Source organism: Barbatula barbatula (genome assembly GCF_947034865.1).
Source record: "Barbatula barbatula genome assembly, chromosome: 11".
Taxonomy (NCBI): Eukaryota; Metazoa; Chordata; class Actinopteri; order Cypriniformes; family Nemacheilidae; genus Barbatula; species Barbatula barbatula.
This window is the reverse complement of record NC_136774.1, coordinates 11,750,166-11,772,851: the sequence shown is the minus strand read 5'-3', so window position 1 is coordinate 11,772,851 and position 22,686 is coordinate 11,750,166. Positions and strand designations below refer to the sequence as shown.

Genomic DNA, 22,686 nt, shown 5'->3' with positions numbered 1-22,686 from the left:
GTTGTGAATGATCTGCTGAATGATAATATTGTATATGTTACTAGGTGGTACTATTTATGATCAAGGTTTATGTGTTTATTTTGTTATGTGATGTGAGCCCAAGACAAATTTCCCTCAGGGACAATAAAGTACACATAACGTTACCTTACCTTAACTACACTGTATGAGTAGGCCTTGAACATGTCTATGTAACAGTGCTGATCTTTGGATAATATTTTCCTTGTACAATATCACTTAAATATTCATCAAAATCATATTAGATTAACAGTACAAGCAGATGTCTCCCTTTGTCCCCTTTTCACCATCTCTGTCTCTCTCCTTTAAAGTGGAAGTCATTTGTGCATCTCTAGCATCCCCACCAAATTGCAAAAAAATTCAGTTTTGTATTTAATGCCAGATTGAATGCCAATGGTTGAGCCATTGTTGCTGTGTAATACTGTATGCTCAAATAAACAACAACACTCTTAAAACTAAAGATGCTTCAAAGGTTTTTGACAGCAATGCCATAGAAGAACCATTTTTGGTTGCACAGATGTTTGGTTCCTCTGATGTTTAAGGTTCTTTATGGAATCTACGGCATCGAAAAACATTTTGAAGCACCTTTATTTTTAAGTGCAAGTGTTTACAATTTTCCAGATAAAGTAACTTAAAGGGATTGTTCACCCAAATATGAAAATTCTGTTAGGAATTACTCAACCTCAAGTTGTTCCAAACCTGTATAAACTTCTTTGTTTGGTTAAACACATATATTTGATATAGAATGTAAGCAACTGAGATTTCTGGGGCACCCTTGACTACCATATAAATTATATACATTTATACAGTTATACATTTATATATTTTTAAATGAAGGGTGAGTAATTCATGACAGAATTTCCATTTTTGGGTGAACTTTCTCTTTTAAACACTTCAGTTTTACATCAGAAACGGCCAGCTTTAGTGTGTTGCAGGACCGCTAGCAGGAAACACCTGGGATGGACTGTTTACAAAATTAACTGAAATATACCATTCATGCAGATTTGTTAGAGAAACCCATCAACCCTAAACTACGTAGGCTCTTATATAATAGCAGATTCTTGAAAAGAAAGAAGTAGGAAGATTTGTTTTTTACTAAGCTGCATAAGCAAATTGGTATTGCACAATGCAAAATGACTGAATGTCTTAATATTAGAATGTATTTTCCAACACTACAAAAGTCACAATATATCTTTCAACACAAATAAAAGACAAAGTTAAGAATAACCTTCTTGTCAGGGCACGTGACTCATATCAGCCCACTTGTCCGGTAGAAATATTTTTGGATAAACCTTAGTGTTTCTGTTCAGTTTTGTTCACATATTTGGCATAGGTTGTTGTGTTTCCTGCAGCTCAGTGGTCAGAGCATGGCGTGATCCCAGGGGATTACACAAACAAGTGTATAGTACAATGCAATGTAAGTCTCTTTAGATAAAAACGTCTGCCAAATGCATAAATGTAAATGTGTTTACCTTCTTTGGCATTAACATATACAAGTTGGTTTTATACACAGATTTCCCTCTTTAGATTTCGCGTGCTACATAGACAAAGCTTGATATTTTCACATATGCACACAAACATTTATGTACACACTCATTTATAGGAGTGAATTGCCACCAAAGAGGTTGCGGCCCTCTACACCATAGTGTTTAATATTTCAGCACATGAAGCTATGGACCACTTCACCTATATGGTCTATAAAGTCTATAAAGAGCTCTTACTTATATCCTGTCAAACACCATTCATTAGATCTGGAAAGTGTATGCGTGTGTACATAACATCCATTTTCTGTTAACAGATTGGAATCAAAAGGGTTTAAATAAGTCAAGTTTTGGTAAATATGTCCATTATCTACCCTAATCTAATAGTTCCCAAACACTGCAAACAAAATCTACCTACGCGTACAAATAAAGTAACCTTACCCACAGAAAACAGGGTCACAGAAAGCAGGTAAAAATAAAATGAAGCTAAACATAGTTGATATTAAAAATAGATCAGTTAAAAAAAGGAGCAAAGAAGTTCCACATCTTTTGTGATTTTGTTGCATTGAACATTTTTATGGTGTTCATTTATTGTTTGCGCATTTATTATCTTATTTTTTGTCATGGAAATCGTTTTGCATACTATTTAATCTGTGCAGTTTATTGTTATTACAAAGATTGTTTTAGTGTTTGCATATAATACATTTTTCCTTCTTTTACATGATAAACACATCTGGCACTGTGTTGACATCACATGTAAAGCAAAAGCAGTTGAGAGCCTTTGTACTAACCAATGATATTCATCATCAGTTCTTAAAACATGAGCTGTTTACCATCACGCTACATTTGCTCCAACACTCCCTGTCTCCAACATCCTATCAATTACGATGGACAAAATTCAGAAAAGTACCATCAGAGACAAGCGCTTTGTTTGATTTTGTATGTTTGCCATGTAATACATTATCAAACGGGTCATTAAGGCGATGACATGCAGTAAACCCCTGAAGCTTCCCGGTTTTCACACATAATTCCTGAGCTCCAGCGTTTATATCTCTCTATCTTCCTCCCTGTGTGTTCCAGCTGAACAGCCCTCAGAGGAACCCAACAAATACTTTCCATACCTCACCACAGAAGAGAGAAACACAGAGTAAGAGAGTCCATCGTTTTGCTTTAACATCTGGTCTGAACATGATGAGGGGTATTAACGAAATAGACGGATGTCTCTTTGGAGGCTGCTGATGGGGAAAAGGTTTAGCTCAATTTTTAGGATTAACCTCTTGAGTTGAGTTCTCTGTTGTGTGTTTATTAGTCTGAGTATTGCAAGAATTTACTATATTGTAGGACTATCATTTATTATGTACTATATGTGTATGCTTTGATAAAAAACATATGATCGCTGTCCTTCTGAAACCTTGTATGTCCAAATTAGCTGTTTTGGGGAAATATACACAATTGCATATTGTGTTGTTAAAGTGGACAAGTACTTTTATTGGTTATATATTTGCAAAACGCAGTGACAAACATAAAGGCTCACTAATAATAATGATTTATGGCAAAAAATTAAAATCACTGAATATGGAGATACAAGATTTCAGAAGTTCAGCAGCGAAATGCTAAGACCATAAATGTATCTAATTGTAATGATAAAGGATGTAGTTACATGTATGTCTCGTGTACACGTGAAAATCAAGTGCATGTGCATCACATAGATTACTATATGCTGCATAAAATAGTATGTATGGATTTTGTGCTGGCCCATTCGGCTCTCTGGGAGTCATTTTGCTCTTGGCAAGCGAACAATATTAAGCAGTCAGTTATTTTATTGTGCACTTGAAAACCAGAGAAGGTCAATTTGAAACTTTATTTCAAGCTCTACAGTAATGAGGGCGGCTAGATTGAAAAACTCCATCGTGGAGCCTGGTTTACTGAAATCAGTTATTTCATTCGGTGTCTGTGAATACATTGGCAGTCCCGCTCGCTTAGAACTTATCAAATAAATGACACTTTCAATTCAATCTCGAAGTGATTATGACTTCCACATTTATGAATGAAAGGAGAAAAAACTCTTGGAAAATTAAATTGGCTGTACAGGGCAATCGACATTGCCAACTCCAATATAATAACAGTAAGACTATTACTACCTGAAAATGGTTGGTATTGGCGGCGAGTCAAAATAAGAGTTGTAAAATCTTGCTTCATTTGCCGTATCGGTGGGATTGGATTTCTGAGCTGTATACCAGCACTGCACCCAAAAACTGAATCACCATCCCAATCCAGAATATTCAGATGAATTCTCAATGAAGTTCCTTTTTTCTACCTGCTCCCAGTGAACCTAAACTACACCTGACCTAATTGTTAGACTGGCAAACACAGTAACACTAGTGAGCCTAGGTGTTTTCAAAGGTACTGTATTGGTCCACTGTTTGACGTTTTTTCTTCACTGCAGCACTCATAATACTGCGTTTCATTTCGTATTTTAAAATGTACCGGGGAGCAATTTATGAGATTTCCGGTCTGTTGGTGTTGGCCTGCTTGCTTGTTTGTGAACAGACACTACAAAATGTAAAGTGTTACCCATTGCTCTAAAAGCGTAACATATTTCTACACTGAAATTTACTTAAAGGGATAGTTTCACCAGAAAGACTCGGGAGGCAAAGTGTAGAGTATTGAACATTTATTGAACAGCTGGTAAACAGAATATATGGTTATGGTAAATATGGTTATTGAGTTTCTTTGGAGTAGGCCCTGTCCGTGGCTCGCATCCAGAGGGCCACGAAGTCCTCCACTTCCAGTCTTAAGATAGAGACGGGGGCGTAGCCAACCCCCCTTGGGGTTGTAGGGACAGGGACCTCCTGGTGGTGGTGGGGAGGATGGGGTGAATAAATGTTGCTTCGACTGCGGACGTAGAAAGGGGTAAGTGGCGATAAAAAAAGCTGTCATCATTACTCACTGTCAAGTTGAAATCTGTAAAAATATCTTTGTTTTGATGAACACAGAGAAATATATTTGGAAGAATGCTTGTAACCAAATAGTTCTTGGACTCCATTGACTACCATAATAGGAAAAATGACACAACATTTTTTTGTCCAGTTGAACACAAAAGAAGGTATTTTGAAGAATGTAGGACACCAAACCGTTCTGGTGCACTTTTGTATACCATTCCATGTTAGTCAATGGTGTCCAAGAACTGTTTGGTTAAAAGCATTCGTCCAAATACCGTATCTGTCTCTGTGTTCGACCAAACCGACATTTATACAGATTTGGAACAACTAGTGAGTAAGTAATCCATGACAGAATAATATTTTTGGGTGAACTCTCCCTTTAAGAACATTTAACCAAAAAGTTGAACCAAACTCTTTTCCACTGGATTAGTTTAAGTAGCATGAACTGTGCATTTCTTGCATGGTTGGAATAGCTGGACGGAGACATTTTTGGGTAGACACTGCCAACAGGTCTGGAAATCACTTCAGGGAGTTAACAGACTAAATGAATTTACAGACGTACGTCTCTAACTAGTGCCACACTGCATGTGTGTGTTGGTGTTTGTAGACGTGACCCACATCGCGCACAGTCGACCCAGTATTCATGTGTTTGGAAGTATTAAACTGACTTCCTCTGCGTGGACATTTACTGAGGTCTGCCTGTTTTATTTGGGAGTCTTCCTCCCCCTCTCTGAACCTTTATAAAACACACTGTAAATACCCCAGAAGACACTAAGTAAAACAAATCCTGAATCATGTGTGATTCAATGGAGCTTGCTTTGAAGCCGGGTGGGAAAAGACATAGGAGAGTCGTGCACTCAGCCACCTTCTCTCTCTCTCTCTCTCTCTCTCTCTCTCTCTCTCTCTCTCTCTCTCTCTCACTCTCTGTCTACTGTCTGTCTGTCTGGGATTTGTGTCCAACACTCTTAAAATAAAGAAACGAGAAGAATTTAATCCTGGTCAACAAAAACCTGTCCATAATAAAGTAAGAATAACAATTGCATGTATTTCACAGACCTGGCTTTTTTTAGACTGTTCTAAATTCCTGCCTCTACTTTTTATTAAATTGATTTTTTTTGGTTCATCTCAGTTTACACAGTAGCTGGGCCACTGTGGAATTCACCACGCCAAATGTAATTTTAGGAAGAGAGGTCTGTTTGTGTGTGGTGGAGAAAGTGAAAGGGAAGGCGAGAGGAACAGAGAGAGTTCTGTTCTCTAGCCCGGGGGTTCAGAAAAAAAAGGTTTTGAGGGTTTGGGCACAGGGAATATAGCACTCTTCATTTTTGTAAAGATAAACTGTAAAGTGGAAACTGAACATGTTGGGGATTTGTTTCTACAAGGGTGTTAGCATGGCCACAGTCGGTAGGTGTAGACATGTCATCTGTTAGAATAAATAACTATGTGACCCTTGTATTGACTGAGGCTCTTCAGCTGCTGTCACAATTCGATTAAATATTATGAGTGCACTACATGCAGTTTAAAGACCCATGAAATAAAAATGTGTTTTGTGGCTTTGCTTTACATCTGATAGCTTTGAATCCTTAAAGATGGTTTTAAAGCAACAACACTGACAAACATTACTGCGCATGCACGCTTTTGTGGCCCAAATTTAATTTCCGGTACACATAAGCAAGTCCTTGTAGAATATTTCTAGTATACGAACCATTACTTGGCTAAACTTAAATGATACAAAGTTAGACAACCCATTTATTTAATAAAATTAACATAAAATTAAATTAAACAAAATGTTAATTTAATATTATTGTTATACAATATAATTTGAGCTCAAATTAATATAAATGTATTAAAATATGAATTGTTATGTTATAAGCTATTAGCCAGGGCAATAAACAAACACATACCGGAAGTTAACTACAGGCCAGGCGCATACCTCCGATAAAACGGCATTAGTAAATGAGGATAAACGCAAACAACACAACAAGTTTGTACAACAGATAATTTTGAACTATAGGCTGATCTAAACTTTAAACTAACTTACAAACGCAACTAAGATTTTGTTACTATCTACTTCCACCACACCATACGTGCAACCATCTGCTTTATGTTATAGATGCATGTTTGTCATTATACATCTTTTCTCTTTAAGATAGTGTGTAATGTGCCATAAATCTGTGTTCAATAAAAAAAGCTTTCAGACATAGCTTTTTCTCTTGCTAATCTTATTTCACGTGACCTCCTAAGTTAATTGTCATTAGGAAAAAGAAAAAACATGCATTTTCTTATTTTAGACAGTTGCATGCAAAGAAAGATCAGGTAAGAGACAAGATGTTCATAAAGTCAAGTAAAAGTGATAAAACACTGCTCTCTTGTGGACACTCTAGGTAGCTGTAATGTTGCAGTCGCTTCATAGTTCAGTCAAACTACCATCAGTTTCACGAGGAAATGTTTTGAAGCTCGGTACCCTATTAAATCCATAAAAAAACATAAATTGTATACTTGATTCAAAACATTGAATTATATAAGTGTTTGTGCATATTTTTGCACAAGTAAAATATTTGAAAACTACAAAACTTTGCAAAAACATCCATTTGTTAACAAATATGAACTACTTACCTGTAACTAATATAGGTAAATAACGTATATTAGGCTTAGTTATTGAGATCCCCATCATTAATATTATTAGTCTACTTAATATTAGAATTATAGAAAGAAAGTCATATAAAATATTACAATAGTTTAAATGCCTGTATATATATATATATATAAATATATGCATTTTATTTACGCTAAAGCAAACGCGATACATGAGTGGTGAACGCGCGTCTCACCTGAGCGAAAGTCCTCAGCGCGCCGGAGCTTGCGCGTGTTTTCCTCAGTATCCCGGCATGCACCGCTTTATTTAGTGTTGTATCTCCGGGAGATGAGAGAGGGAGAGAGACAGATACAGCCTCCCCTCTCTGCCCCGCCAAGGAGAATAAAAGCCCTGCGAAGCTCTCCACTCGCCAGCGTCCAGACAGCAGAACCAGAGCTCTTCAGCCCATCAGACACGTACCGTTTGTCAGCTTGTGTTTCAGGTAGGTGTCGTTTAATGTACGCGGATGGGCAGCTCACATCCCCACTGCACCTGCTCGCGCTCTGGCCGCTTACTGACAAAAACAAGCAAAGGGATATTTGACCAAACCATTGCAAAAGATGAAGGTATCGATTTCTGAAAACAGCATAATATGCCACGTAGATTATTTAGTGCGACGTCTGGCACTTGCTTGCTGTGAGATCCGTCGTATTTTCAGGCGCATGACAGCATTAATCGACTGGAATGATCGGTGGCCGATTATTGTGTCTGCAGTTGTGAAAGTAACCAGAGATGGTGATTAAAACGGGGATTATAAAGTGACATCATAATGTAAATTCACACAAAAAAATAGTGACACAATACTTGACATTGAAGATGCTATAAATAGCGCGTGTTTGAGATGGAGAGTTGTGCAGATCGTAACGTTAGATCATTTATGTTTATTCATCTAGTAAATACACAATATTAGTATATAAATATTTCCTTTTAATAGAATGTCAGCTTTTATTTGACAAATGGTTGTTTTTCTCAGTTATTGACGGATGGATTGTTTGTGACACGTGCTTTCTTTTTATTTTAAGTAAAGTGAGTTGGCTGAAGAGCGTCTTCTGTGCTTTATTATTATTATTGTTATTATTGTTGTTGTTGTTGTTATTATTACATGATCTTGTTTTAAATGTAATTCATTCAATTGGTGGTTTGTATCGCTGTAATTCTTGCGCTGTCCGCAATGCAGGTGCTGTTTATGATCCTGCTCATTCTCACGTGTATGTGTTGATGTGATTTGGCCAATGAGATGCTGCCACGAAAAACTGTTCTCGCGTTTGTTATCATAATTGTTAATAAATGCTTATAATAGTAATAAAACTGTAGTAACTTGTAATAATACACATATTTGTATCAACCTGCTTTTTTCTTGCCAGCACAGTAAAGTGCATCACATGTCATCATACAAGGTTACATCATGCACTATGTAGTGGGTGTGACATTAGGGCTGGTCCTCTCCAGAGCACTACGTGTTGGTTGTACGGTATTTGTCTAGAAAGTGAATAGGATGTAGCCAGTGTTTTGTCTCGATATAACGCTGCAGTTCATAGATTATTCATTCAAGGGAGAGAAGATTTTGAGGGCAGATGTTACGAGTGTGAGGAAGACACAAGAGATAGTATATGGGGAGGAAGACAGTTGTGTCTTAATGTCAGAGGGATTCTTTGTGTCTCATTGAGCAGGGCGGGGGAGGCCTCACCCACTGACTTCAATGGACCAACATCAGTCAGATCAGAGCAAATGTCAACATAGTTATTACCAGCACACAAATAGCTCCTAAACAGGAGTTAGGGAGTTTTTATAGTTGCTATGGAAGATTCCTAAAGGATGGTCAATGCTTCTGATGCATTCATTTACGGTAAGCAGAGGCGGTATTTTAGGTACTTTTACTTTTAGGTATTCTGCATATAAACAGCCTGTTGGTGTTATAATGTGTATAAGTATCTGTATTATAATAAGTATCTGTTATGGTTGGCTTTGAAAACCATCAAGATTTTTATGGAATTTAAGGATGTTACAGTTTAGATTATATGTCAAATGTGTGGCCTGCCGTGTTGTGAGCTTGAATAATATATTTTTTAAAGGTTTTTAATCATGAAAGTATAAAAATAAAGATATTTAGCAGATTAAAATGCACAAGAAGTGTAACATTTGTTAGACATCAATATAAAGAAATACATATGAAAGTTTAAGTAAAGTTTAGTGTAAATTGTACCAGCCGATACACAATTTCACAGATGAGTGTGTAATTCTCAAATGTTAATACCCAATTCAAAATTGAGTCATTGTTTTATGACGTAATGGTGGTGCTGGGAATCTCTTTTGTTTCAGGAAGTGCTTGTGTGGTTACATGTGTACGTGTGTGACATCATGACTCTGCAATTGTACATTGGCATAGTGTAGATTATAATAGACATACAGTCTCCTACATTTTTCTTTATTCGTAAATTATTCATTGTTGTTTGCCCTCTCAGATTAGCCTAGATGTCTCTCTCTTTCTGTTTTTGTTAAATCTAATTTCTGATTTTACAATGTGGTAGCAAACACAATAGAACTGAACCTTAAAATGTATGGAATTGAATTACTAATATAAGTATTTAAGAGGATGCATGTGTTGTGTTTTATAAGTGTAGTTTATTACGGTGATCGCAATTACACTTCTGTTGGCAACTGCATTGACACATTTGGCTGCTGCTTTCTCTCATTTTCAAATTGATCTCTTTAGTAGAGCTACAGAAGAGCTTGACTATGGATACACATTGCACATTGTATCCATTTGAGGTCTTCATACTTATGTGCTTTTTCCAGAAACATATAATGAGAATAATCAGTGTTTCAGTGTTGATTTTATGGTCCACTTGATGAGCCAGACAACATGAATCAGATATTGTAAACAATGTCATTAATAATGCATTTGAATGTACGTTTTGTTTGCAAAACAGTGTTGAACCAATTTAATTAAAATTTATTCATTTGGCAGATTCTTTTATCCAAAGCGACTTACAAGTAGGAGAGCATAAAACATTTTGTCAACACGCTAAACAGGACCGATAGTTTACAAGGCCATGTTACAAGGAGGATTACACCTGAAGCAAGCCAGGGAGAAGAACGAACAGCATTCTTTTAGTTATGTGACTACAGCATTTTTTATATTGCAATTTCGCTTAGCATCCTGTGGGTACGGCCAATTCAATTTCAAGATTTGCGAGGGAGATGATTCTTTCATTCTGAATTTTTCCGCAAATGTTTTTCTTTGCTTTTCCTTGTTCTGTAAATGCTCATGTTTTCATCCCTCTGTGAGTGTTGTGACTAATGTAACTTTTGAGTGGAAAAGTCAAGACAGAGAGAGGACACGTGAGAGGGAAGAGAGCAAGTGAATTAATAAAATAGTGCGACTGCTGTCTTCTATGCCGCACCCAGCGTGAGTATAGTCTGACATTACTCATTCATGCTCATATGCTTTTCATGAGTTCCACTGAGTGGCATCTTAACTTTTCTGCCATCTTTTGAGCTACACTGTCCCTCTACAAATTACATGGCTTCTTTTAATGTTTTTAATGTATGTTGTGTTTGCAACATTTTCAACGTCAACGACTATTTAAATGTGTTTACAAAATACAGTAAACTACACAGGTGAAAACATTTGTAGTGTCCACATGAAACACCCTCTCTGTGGTGCTAAAATGGGGCTTTTCTTTCTCAGGTAAAAAGCAGATGTTCTATCAACCACACCCAAACAGATCACATTTTCCCTCACATACCATACTATACTATTGCTCTTATATTTCTATTTATTTTCTTTTTCATAAATCACTTGGGATGTAACTAAACGTTCAGCTTCGATACGTTACACGATAATGCGTTTACGATTGTGATTGAATCACGATATTTGAAAAAATTATAAAAAAAGAAACCTGACACTCAAATGACAGATTTTCCCAAAAATATTAACAATTTTGGGTAACATTTGTTATTTTGTTAAAGAATTGACAACATTCAAGATTTAATTCAACCATCTTTATGTAGACTAATAAAAACTGAATAGATCTGTCACAGAAACATAAAACAGAATTTTAACATAAAAATAAAATGTTAAATTGTTGACAAAACGTTTTTTTATTTCTTGTAAAGTGATAGTTTTGTAGATACAAAGCTATACTACACTGTATTCTGGACTATACTATACTGTGCAATACTTTGCAATAGAGTGCCACGGGGATGGTATATTTTTGTAGACCAACTATTTACAAAACAACCTTACATGTATTAATTTTGAAGCGTAAATAATCTGCAGATGTAAAAAGTAGGGGTGATAAGACACTTATCCTACCAGACGAGACGAGATTTTTAGACTTTAAAAAATGTATAATTTTTTTTCATTTGTGCATGTTTATTGTCCCCGACAATGCTTAAAAAAATCTAAAGGGGGAGACTAATTGTGTGTTTTAAGTCGTACAATAAAATGTTAAAATATTTAGAGATTTTGTTAACCACAGACCTTAGTTCAGGCATTTTACCCAAAAAACCCTGACTAAAATGCTAACGCACCTCCAGGTTTTGCATACAAAAAACACGTCAACCCTGCGGCACACTATACTATGCTATATTGAATCTGTGTGTATTACCGCTATTGGTCGTTTTTCCTTGAAACCGCAGTCATGTGTAATTGCAGCATATGCAAAATATAGCTCCTCAAATTAAACCAGATAACTCTATATATAAAATGATATCAGTATAATTTTCCCTATACTGTATACTGTAGAGAATGCAGTATAAAGTACACCGAGCACTGCAAACCCTCAGCACAGCCTTGAGGGATTCTCTCATCTCTGTGTTTTGCCATCTTCCCTTGTTTATCTCAGAATGGCTGGATTTTTACATTTATTTAGTTGCTTTATCATGAGAGTAGAACGTGCACCCCGAGGAGAGAGTCTGCGTTATGATTCTCTGTTAATCATTTAAACTGCTTATGAAATGATAAGCAGTGTTTACTATATCAGAGGCTTTCTTTAGATGTTTTGAAAACAAATCATTCAAATTATTATTTTGTCTGGTAAAGCAGAACTTTGTTTGCTGAACACAAAATCTGATATTTTGAAGCATTTAGGAAAGCAAACAGGTCTAGAGCACCTTTGACTACCATTTAAATCCACCATGGTAGTGGAAGATGTCACAGAAATATCAGATGCTAACATTTTCCAAATATCTTTCTTAGTTTTCATCAGAACAAGAGCATTGGAAAATAATTTCCCCAAAAATATTGGAAAAGTAAATTGACCGTTTTATGTAAATATATCTCGACTAACTTTATAATTTGACGTATTCAGCTCTGTTTTGAAATCATTTTAATATATGACCCCTTTAGGAGAGCACCAGGCCAGGGAAGTTTCCATAACGTCTGGGGAAACTAACCTTCTCTCTAGTATTGATCAACATTAATCAATACATCTTCACAGACTCTCTCTCTCTGTCCCTCTCTCTCCTCTTCATCTCAAAGGCATTACGTAATGTCAGACTATAATGGTGTCATTAGCTAAATATAGCCTCTTTGTCCTCTCAGACACAGGGACGATCATTCGGATGAGATTGTGACATCCGGAGTAAACATAATTTGACTGCTGCAATGTGTAAGAGTGTGACATTGCTATTACTGTTTTTCATTGCATTGGTCTATGAGTATTATCCCCTACAGTGTCTTGACCTCATGTGTCAGCCGTAGCACATTTACTCTGTCTCAGTTAAAAGAGGTGTAATAATGAATTTGCAGCCGTTTTAGGCTGAAATTGAGTCATAACTGCCATAAGGCTATCTGGCAGTGAATCTCAGTGCTTCACAGGTCGGTTTGTGATCTGTATTTTTTGCACTTTCATTCACAGGTGTCCTGAGCTACTGTGTGTGTGATTGAGCGAGTGAGCGAGTGAGGTTATTTATACATGTGTGTGTGACCGTATCTCATCACCATGGCCTCGGCGAGTATGACCTTGGAGAATCAACTACACAGTGCACAGAAGAACCTGCTGTTCCTGCAGCAAGACCATGCCAACACCCTCAAGGGTCTTCACGCCGAGATCCGTCGCTTGCAACAGCACTGCACAGGTACACACACATTCACACACTTATACATCAATTTACTGAACACTATCATGTTGTTGTTTTAGTGCAGCAGAACTGCACAGTTTAAGAGTTGGGTTTGAACGAATCGAAGAAACCTGGATTCAAATTCAGATTGGTCACACACCTGTTGAGCTATAGAACCTTTTTAGTAGATGAAAACACATTGGTCTAGAAGCACTTCCTGTTTAAATTTTTTAACATATGCTAGAACGAAATACAACCAAAGTAACATTTTTAATTATTTGAAATGTCAAACAAATATCTTTAAGACTTGATTGTATACTGTATGTGGAATAAAAAAGCTAAAACAGTTATTTTAAAAGACATCTTATTGGTAACTTAAAAAAATGGATGCACATGTTGCTAGTTAATATGGTCCCTCTACTAGTCACCTGCTGCTTATAGTGTGAAATTGTTCTACTGGGATTATTATTGGTCCTGTAGGAATACATTTAATCTCATTCCAGATGGCTTTGTCCTCATTTAAGATTTCTCTTCTTTAGTCTCAGTGGACATTGTTCCCAACACTTTCGCTTTCATCTTTTGCCATTTTGTAGGAAATATGGAATTCAAATTAACCCTTGTCTTATTTTGCATCAGTGCAGTATATTTCAATGTTTCATAATCCTAAAAATTTAACTTTTAATTCTCATCTGAAACCACTTTTGCTGGATTTTTTGCTACATCGGTGAGCAAAATAATAACTTCAGTTGTATTTGTCTGTGAAGTTCATGAGTGAATGGCCTTTGGTGCTGATCTGGCGTTAAAAACAAACAAATAAATAACTTCAGTGTAACTGATCTATTGAGGAAATACTGTTTGTGGTCAAAATGTTGTAATATCAAAGTTTTCTAGTTCATGACACTTGTCTCTATGTAATTATTTCATGTGATTTAAAAAAAAAAATTATATATATTTTAAAGATTTTTTACAAGTTGCTGTGTAATAAGCAGGACCTGGACCACAAATCAGTCATAAATTGCACGGCAATATTTGTAGCAATAGCCAACAAATTATTGTATGTGTCAAAATTATAGATTTTTCCTTAATGCCAATAATTATTAGATTATTAAGTAAGGATCATGTTCCATGAAGATATTTAGTATATTTCCTACCGTAAATATATCAAAACTTTATTTCTGTGAGTGGATGCAGCAAAATTGGTAACAAAAATAGCCGGAAATGTGTTACAAACTTCACTTGCTGCTGCTCACTCTTTGAGAATTACCCACTCAAGTCTGGTATCTATGTAAAGTTTATATTTTCTGCTTTCGGGTTTATCTCCTCTCTACACCATCATTTAAGTGGTAAGTCAATAGAGAGCGTTAAAACAAACCTGTTTCTTCTTAGCAACGGCCCTCTGATGGACATCGATAAAAAAAATGTACATCCTCAGATTCCCGAGTTTCAAATAGTTGTTCTTTGGCCAAAATGTCTTATCATAACAAACCAATAGAAATCGTATGTATTGAGCTTTCAGATGATGTACCCATATTAAAGTATGTCCAACCGAATATTTAACAAGTGTGAAAGACATTTCATATCCCAACATGCTCTTTATCCCCAATTGACTCTTTCTTGCTCATTCTTATCCTGTTTCAGGTGATGCCTTGTGTCATGTGATCTTCAATGTTGTCATTTAAAGGTGATGCTATGTGCTGCCAGTCTAACATTTGATCTCTCTCTCTCTGTCCACTCCCCCTTCTCTTCTGTTTCACAGATCTCACATATGAGCTGACAATGAGGAGCTCTGATGCAGGCGGTAAGATTTCTCACGCTCATTTTACCTGCGTATCCGTATTCACACATTTGAATGGGGTCAGAACAATACAGTTATGCAAGGTATAGACTGTGTGTGTGTGTTTGTCAGGAGTGTGTTGTTGCTAGGACAAACCACTTTTGGTCAAACCACTTTTTAGTAAAACATCAACCTGTTACAAAAAATCTCCGACAGCTCAATGGACAGCCCAAACATATTACCACAAAAGGAACACAGAGGAGCTGGAGAAAAATGCTGTTGTCTCTGTCCCTTGTTTTTGTCAGTCTATATTTATCTTGCACTTTGTCTGTGCTAAATTTGCAGCAAGTTGTAAATTAGACGTTTTGTTTCTGCATAGAAAGAAAGACTCTGTGTTCCTTAGCGCACATATACCACCATAGCCTTGTCTTGTAACCCGGCAACCAGCGACCCACCCAGCAAGCACACACACAGACTCCCTGCTACACACGCACAGGGACTGATAACCCCCTGCCTGCCACCCACCCATCTGTATAATTTAAGTTGGGCTTTCAAGCAGGGCCCAAATGCACAATGCTCGGGTGAGACATGTATGCATCTTAATGCTCAAGGCAATTCCCACACACATGCAGTATCCAAGCAAACCACTTAAACACTCTCTGCCATGTTTAACACTTTAGAAATTCTTGTTTTTAAGAAATGCTAGATTACCAGAGCTTTATATTATATAGAAAAATGACAAACCAATCAAAACAAAATATTGTGTATTATTTCTGCAATATTCATTTGATGTAGACTGGCATAGTGTGCGTAAGCCCGCACACATTGTCATTGGTGTTGTTTCACGAGGCTGATGCCAGCCAGATTGCAGTCCAGCACAGGAAATCAGACTATGAATGGCCACACTAATACTGCAGTAATGCATGAGGTTAATGCATCATCTGCAACCTGCTGACTGCACCGCACAACCACACACTCATGTTCCTAACAATAGACACAAAACTAACAACCTTCAAAGCTCATGTCAAGCACCAGATATTCTCCTCACTTTAAGATTAAACATCATTCTTTACGTTAAGCCCATAGATTCTTATTGCCCATTTAAACTCAGCACTTATTGGATCATGACACATATAACATTAGCATTACGATGAATCCAGCGTGCTTAGAATGGTTTCAGATGAATGTACTCTTTCAAACTGAGGCTGTAGGTCTGATCTCAGTTACAGTAGATCTGCCCGATCGTGCTGCATGAATGCATTATGGCTGACCGGGTTTGTGTATGGATGTGATGGTGACCTCATTAGCTGATGTGGCCTTTGCAAAGGGGTAATGAGATAGTCAGGGAAAGTGAGAGAGTGAGTCAGTCTGATAGATGAGCTCATTCTACATGTCTAGTTTAATAATTATTAGAGAGACCACATGAAAGTAAGGTTTTTAATGGAACCTTGGGTATAGAGAGATGTATGGCTTAATATAATAACAATGGCATTGACTTAATTAGATTCAACTTTATTGTCATTACACATATACAAGTGCAGTGTAACGAAATGTAGTAAAGTGTATGTCAGAAATGGGATGTTACAAATGTGAAATAAAAAAACAGTGGAACTATCCCAGTATTCATGAACTTTGAAAAAATATTTTTTTTGTGTCAAAATCTGTGACGTCAAATGGTTGCCACCTAAACCCTTCTCTTAACGCTACAGCGAAGCACACACGTTTTCCATATATATAAGTAATATGTGATACGTCAAACAAAAGATCAGATTCATAAATACACTGAGACAGTAGGTGGCGGTATGTCCAGCCAGCCTGCATGCCATAAAAGAAGAATGCTTTCAGTAAGCATCTGTTCAAGGTAAACATGCATTTATACGACCATCTTTAAGATAGTTAAGACCATTTAAAACATCATCATCATATACTTTATACATTATAAGAATATACTGATAAACACAATATTAAGATGCTTTCGGTTTGGTTATTTATTCTGTTTTAGAGCACACGTGAACATCAGCCCCGTCAGCTAATGACAGAGAGAGCAAGAGAGAAGCGGTGAAGTCGGCTAAAAAGTCTGAATCCAAAAAATCCAAATCTGGATCAAATTCATTTTATAATGAATAAAAAAAAACATTGTGAATACAATATATTAAAATGATTTAGGTTATTACTATGTACTGATAAGCGTGTGTGTTCAGATTGGCTGCCTGTGCGTGCAAACCCTTTTACGTCATCGAAAAAGAACATGGTGGCCTCCTTAGGTTAAAATGAGTATTACATTTAGGTTTTTTTTAAGAATTGAAAATATTTGATGTGTTTCTAATGAGAAAATACAAATAAAAAAATATTTCATTTTCATATAAGCTGCAAGACGGAACTCTCTGAAATGATGACCTTGCGCAATGCCTATTACGCGCTCGCTCACACGAGTATGACCAAAACAATATGGCGGCTTACCGTACTGATTTGCTGCACCAATAAGACCAGCGGAGACACACTATTTACATTCACCAGACTTTAAACATTCACATTTAGTCATTTAGCAGACGCTTTTATCCAAAGCGACTTACAGAGAGTTCAAGAAGCAATAAAGCAATATGTCATACAGGAGCAATAGCACTATATGTGCTAATACCAAGTTACTAGTTTCAACAAAAGCTAGAACAATACCTGTTGAGAGAAAGAAAGGGTTACTATTATTATTATTTCTCAGTTGTCTGTCAAGTATTCACAGAAGAGATGGGTTTTAAGTAGGTTTTTGAAGAGTTGTGAGAGATGTGGTTGACCGGACTGAGTTGGGAAGAATGTTCCACCAGCAAGGAGTTGTGAAGGAGAATGAGCGGTAAAGAGATTTACTGCCCTTTTGAGAAGGCAATACAAGACGCTGCTCGTTTGTTGAACGCAGGGCTCTTGATAGGGTGTAGAAGGGTGTTAAAGTATGCTGGTGCAGATCCAGATATAGTGCTGTAGGAGAGCGTAAACACACATAAACGTCGACCAACGGTATTGAAAAGAACTTTTGGCTTATAACTGTGCGTGTGCCAAGGCACGTCCTGTTTCTTTACACAAAAACATCTCCAGCCACTGTCCCGGCGTGCATACTACAGCGCTTTTATCCATTTTCCTGGATCCGTGTAAATGCGGACCATTTTAATAACCCTGTCATGTACACGTTTTTTGCAGAAGAAAATAACGTATTTACGAAACGTGCTCTGTAGAGCAGTTTGTCCGTTTAGGGCTACTGTAGAAACAACATGGTCAATTCCATAAAAGGGGACCCGCGGTGTATGTAGGTATAAATACTGTAGCTCATTCTAAGGTAATACAAACATAACGCTTCATGATGTAAGGTTTTTATACACCTCTGAAGACATACAGTAGTTATGCATATTGTTTTGACATTATGTCAATAGTTCCTCCAAGAAATTACACACTGGACCTTTAATATGAAAGATGTGAGCCTAATTTGATATGGGATAGGTTTTGCAGCATCATTTTATGTATTTTGCGCAGCTTTGGAATAACAATTGCATAGTTTGTACCATAGCAATAAAGAGGACAAATAAGATAGAAAAGCATCTTCCCATGTGTAACATTGTTTAGACTGTCTGAAAGCTGAAGGTCGGTAAAGACGGTCACTGCGATTCCCTCACCCTTCATATCCATTAGTACAGTAACATGAGATAGGATCTCTCTCTCTCTCTCTCTCTCTGCGTTATGTCTGTATATACCCTCCTCGCCCCATCTCAGCCCGCCCTGTTTGGCTGTCAGGCAGATGTCTTTTACATGTAACCCAGTTAAGAAGTGTATAAGGCTAATATAAATTACACCTGTACATGTTTAATTCTTTCAAATGACCACATCAATACAAACTGTAAAGAAGAATGTAGATGTGCTATTACAGTGTGCATATCCAGCTAAATTCATGGAGAAATCAATAGTATTTATGCTGAGCTAGACTCAAGAGCTGTTCCCATAACACTACAAATGCTTTCTGTCAAAGCTCGACGTCTGCTCATGAGGATGGACTGAAAGAGTTGCTAAATAAGAAAAGGGTTTGATGTTTCATAGCCATTAGCAGTTTCTCAGGGGTGATAGGATTATTGATGTCTGATTTACAGCTCACTGCTGCCCTCTAGACACGAATGGATGGTTTGCAAAAAAAGAATATTGAAGGGATAGTTCACCCCCAAAAAATCTCTTGTCTTCGTTTATTCACCCTCATGTTGTCTAAAACCTTTGTGTCCATACATGGAACTTCAATGGAGGCCAATGATGTTTCGTTACCAACAGTCTTCCAAACATCTTCTTTTGTGTTCTGCAGAAGAAAGAAAGTAATACAAGTTTGGAATGGCATGAGGGTGAATAAAAGCTTTAAAACAATTGTGTGTTAATATATATATATATATATATATATATATATATATATATATATATTATAGTGTGCCCAAAAATAATTCTTAATCTAAGACATTAGCTCTGTTTCTTTTCCGTGAGATGCCTCGCCGTTGCTTTGTAAAGAAGAATCTCATAAGTTACCGATTTGGAACCATCTACATAGGTGTGTGGATTTATTCTTCCACAGAGCTAGTGGCATTGCATTCTGGGATCGCCTTCTCAATAAAGAATAAAGAACAGGAGATGCCACCTCACATAAATTGCTGCATATATCACCACTTTCTCTCTCTTTCTTTCAGATGATGGCGGGGCCCGCAGCAGAGAACTGCATCAGCGCTGCGAGGAACTGGAGGCTCAGCTGAAGGCTAAAGAGCAGGAAAACACAGAGCTCCTAAGGGACCTGGAACAGAAGAACGCCATGATCTCAGTGCTGGAGAACACCATCCGTGAGCGAGAGAAAAAGTACATGGATGAGCTGAAAATGAAGAGCCATAAATTGGCTGTGCTGTCTGGAGAGCTAGAGCAGAGAGCCAGCACCATCGCCTACCTCACGTCCCAGCTCCACGCTACAAAAAAACGCCTTCTAGCTGGGGGCGCGTCAGGCGTGAGCCCCTCTGTCAGCCCTGTTGGCTCTTTCAAACCAACCCCTCCACCTGCTCCTGCGGCAACTGGAAACGATAAGGACATCCGCCAGCCCGACACCCCTCGCAGACGCATGCGCAAAAGTCTTTCGCAGCCACTGCACTCCGAATACACAGAGCTGTATCGATCGGGTGCCACAGATGGCCGCAGGCTGGTACTGAGAGATTCAGTCGATTCCATGCCAGATCCCACACCCTTCCTGCAGGCCAGAGAGCCAGCTGCCCACGTAGAGTCGCAAGCGGTGATTCGAGAACGCCCCGCTGTAATCCCGCCCATTGCTTCTTTGGCCACACCCCCAGCACCATCCAGCCCTTCACATTCGCCCATGCCCCCAAGCCCTAGAAATAGTCCCGCGCGGGAGGTGCCTCGTGCTAACGCGCATATAGGAGTAGCACATAGGATCCATCGCTCAGCCGGTGGAGGTGCAGCCCGGCCACAGGCGGATGTCGAGACCCTCGCCGTGGACCAGGTCAATGGGGAGCAGGTGGTCCGCAAACGCTCGGGTACAGACAGAACTGTTTAAGACTCATGCGCGGATTTAAACATCTCAGAACACAGATAGAAGTATGTAAACATAGGCGTGTTAAGACCAATGCAGTATATGCAGAACTGTTTATGACTGTGAAAACATACAAACGGCTCAAATCACTTTGACAGAAACACACCCGTTAATATGCTACAGATTTAGTAACTAACCAATACAACAGCACAGCACAACCCCCGGGAGACGTTGAATAACACAATGGAACTGTTAAGACTGTTATTGGAAATTTCGAGGGAATATGAATGTGTTTTTAAGAGAAAGATGGAGAGTGCGGTAGGAGCTACTGTACGTCCTGCTTTTGCTGCTTTTTATGCAACACTGTAAAAACAGACTTTTATTCACGATTGTTTTATTAACTTTTTTCTCTCATCTCAGTCGAGGAGAACTGTGAGCATGCCAAATGTTTTTTTCTCGTGCCCACCTGAGCATCTTCTTTGCACTTTGTATTGTTCTTTCTGTTTGTCTTTAATGTCCCATTCATTAAGTTTGAGTCCAGGTGCAAAATGCGTATATTGCCAAACTCGTCCTTGCCTGCTGATTTAATATGCTTGAATGCATATACATATCTACTCATATTTATTCATGAGCACTGCAGTGGTACTGAAATCTCCTTCAGCTCTCCTCACATATCTACAGGCTAATGTGAAGAGTCTCAATGCTCCTTATTAAACACCTACTCAAATCAAAGAACGAACATCTCAGTCACTTGTGTTGCTCTTGCTTTTGTTAATACTGTAATAATCTTAACGTATGTTTAAGGTTAAAATATTCAAAGATTATTTAAGGTTAGAATATATTGAGGCAGAAAATCACTCTTAATGAATACATTCTTCATGCAGATACAAGGTCATATACACTACTGTTTAAAGTTTTAGGGTCACTTGTTTTTTATTTATATTTTTTCACATTTTAGATACAAAAAATATGGTAAATCAAAATCAAAACATTTGTTATATTTTAGCATCATCAGTGTAGTCTTCCCAAGTCCTCTATAAACACAACACTTTAAAATAATGTTTAAATAATATGTTGGCACAATTTTTTTTTCCCACATAATAAATGTCAGGCAAGTGACCCTAAACCTTTGAATGGCAGTGTTATCAAACCTTTTCTCTAGTCTCTGTTGTTTAAGGTATAGTGAAAGGGTGAAGCTCACAAAGATTGTCATGAACCTTTCTCCCCCAAATAAAAACTAAAGAGAAAATACTGTAATGTTTGAATGTTGCATAAATATTTATTTTTTACATTTAGGCTAATTCGCTCTGGCTTATGCAGTGATTGTTCTAATAGGGTTTCTGACAGCCTAGTGGAAGCGCCGCATGCTTCAGACTCAACATGTGCAAGACTGCTCCGTCACCTGCTGTTGTCTCATGATAAGTGATACCAGGTTAGTCGAATTATTTTCCATGTTTTTATATTAGTTGGTAGATAGATAAATTGCTGTCGGATGACTTTAGTAATTCTGATCAGTACATAAAATACAATATACAAATTACATAAAGATAATGCAAAATATAGGCACTTCTTTTTGGTCTAAATGGTTCCATAAAGAACCTTGAAGATCCTTTCACAAAAGTTTCTTTGTGGCAAAAAAAGGTTCTTCAGATTATGAAAAGGTAAGAAAGAGATGGTTCTTTCAAGAACAGTTGACTGGATGGTTCTGGGTGAAACCAAAAATGGTTCTTCTATAGCATTGCTGTGAAAAAACGTTTTAGCACCTTTTTTTTAAAGAGTGTATGGAGGCTGTTTTTAATGTTCAGTCTGTTGCTTACACAAGCTGCACAACGTAATGTATTTTCGTAATTATATTTTATTATTTTAGCAGTATAAAAATAAACATGCATACTGATAAACAGATCTGAAATGGCAGAAGCAGAACTCTTATTGGTTTAAGAATATAAGGTGCTTGTTGAGAGCTCAGGGGAAGTGAGGTAGACAGCGCCCGGGTTCTTTAACAAGATTTGTTCTCAGCTCCTCTAATGGTTTAATGTGGTTTTACCATAAGCCTTGTTTTATTTTGAATGTTCGCTTGCGTAAACGGCAGGAAAGAAGACAGATTAAAACACGGAGAAGGTGAAATGATTCGGAAGAAAACAAACAGTGGTAACACTTGACAGTAAGGTTGTATTTGTAATGGGTTTTTTTATTGATGTATTAGTAAATGCTGAAACTTACAAATTAATGAATGT

The 22,686-nt window shown here is 37.4% G+C and overlaps 1 protein-coding gene across 2 annotated transcripts; it reads left to right on the top strand.

Moving 5' to 3' along the window:
* The first annotated feature begins 7,349 nt into the window (after positions 1 to 7,349).
* On the top strand, positions 7,350 to 21,680 carry ccdc92 (coiled-coil domain containing 92). Of its 2 annotated transcripts, none has more exons than XM_079468564.1 (4): positions 7,350 to 7,512; positions 12,935 to 13,154; positions 14,893 to 14,934; positions 19,611 to 21,680. In XM_079468564.1, the coding sequence occupies exons 2-4, from the start codon at positions 13,019 to 13,021 to the stop codon at positions 20,474 to 20,476; spliced, it is 1,044 nt and encodes a 347-aa protein (XP_079324690.1). In that variant the 5' UTR covers positions 7,350 to 7,512; positions 12,935 to 13,018; the 3' UTR covers positions 20,477 to 21,680. The 2 variants fall into 2 exon arrangements, with proteins under 2 accessions (XP_079324690.1, XP_079324691.1); XM_079468565.1 differs by lacking the exon at positions 7,350 to 7,512 and adding an exon at positions 8,537 to 8,916 and having other exon boundaries at positions 19,611 to 21,181.
* Positions 21,681 to 22,686: the final 1,006 nt, after the last annotated feature.

Bases quoted from the DNA above. Each gene is read 5' to 3' on its own strand.
- ccdc92 (XM_079468564.1), top strand. From the start codon at position 13,019: ATGGCCTCGGCGAGTATGACCTTGGAGAATCAACTACACAGTGCACAG. The intron at 13,155-14,892 runs GTACACACACAT...TCTGTTTCACAG, and splicing joins CTTGCAACAGCACTGCACAG to ATCTCACATATGAGCTGACA. The intron at 14,935-19,610 runs GTAAGATTTCTC...TCTTTCTTTCAG, and splicing joins GAGGAGCTCTGATGCAGGCG to ATGATGGCGGGGCCCGCAGC.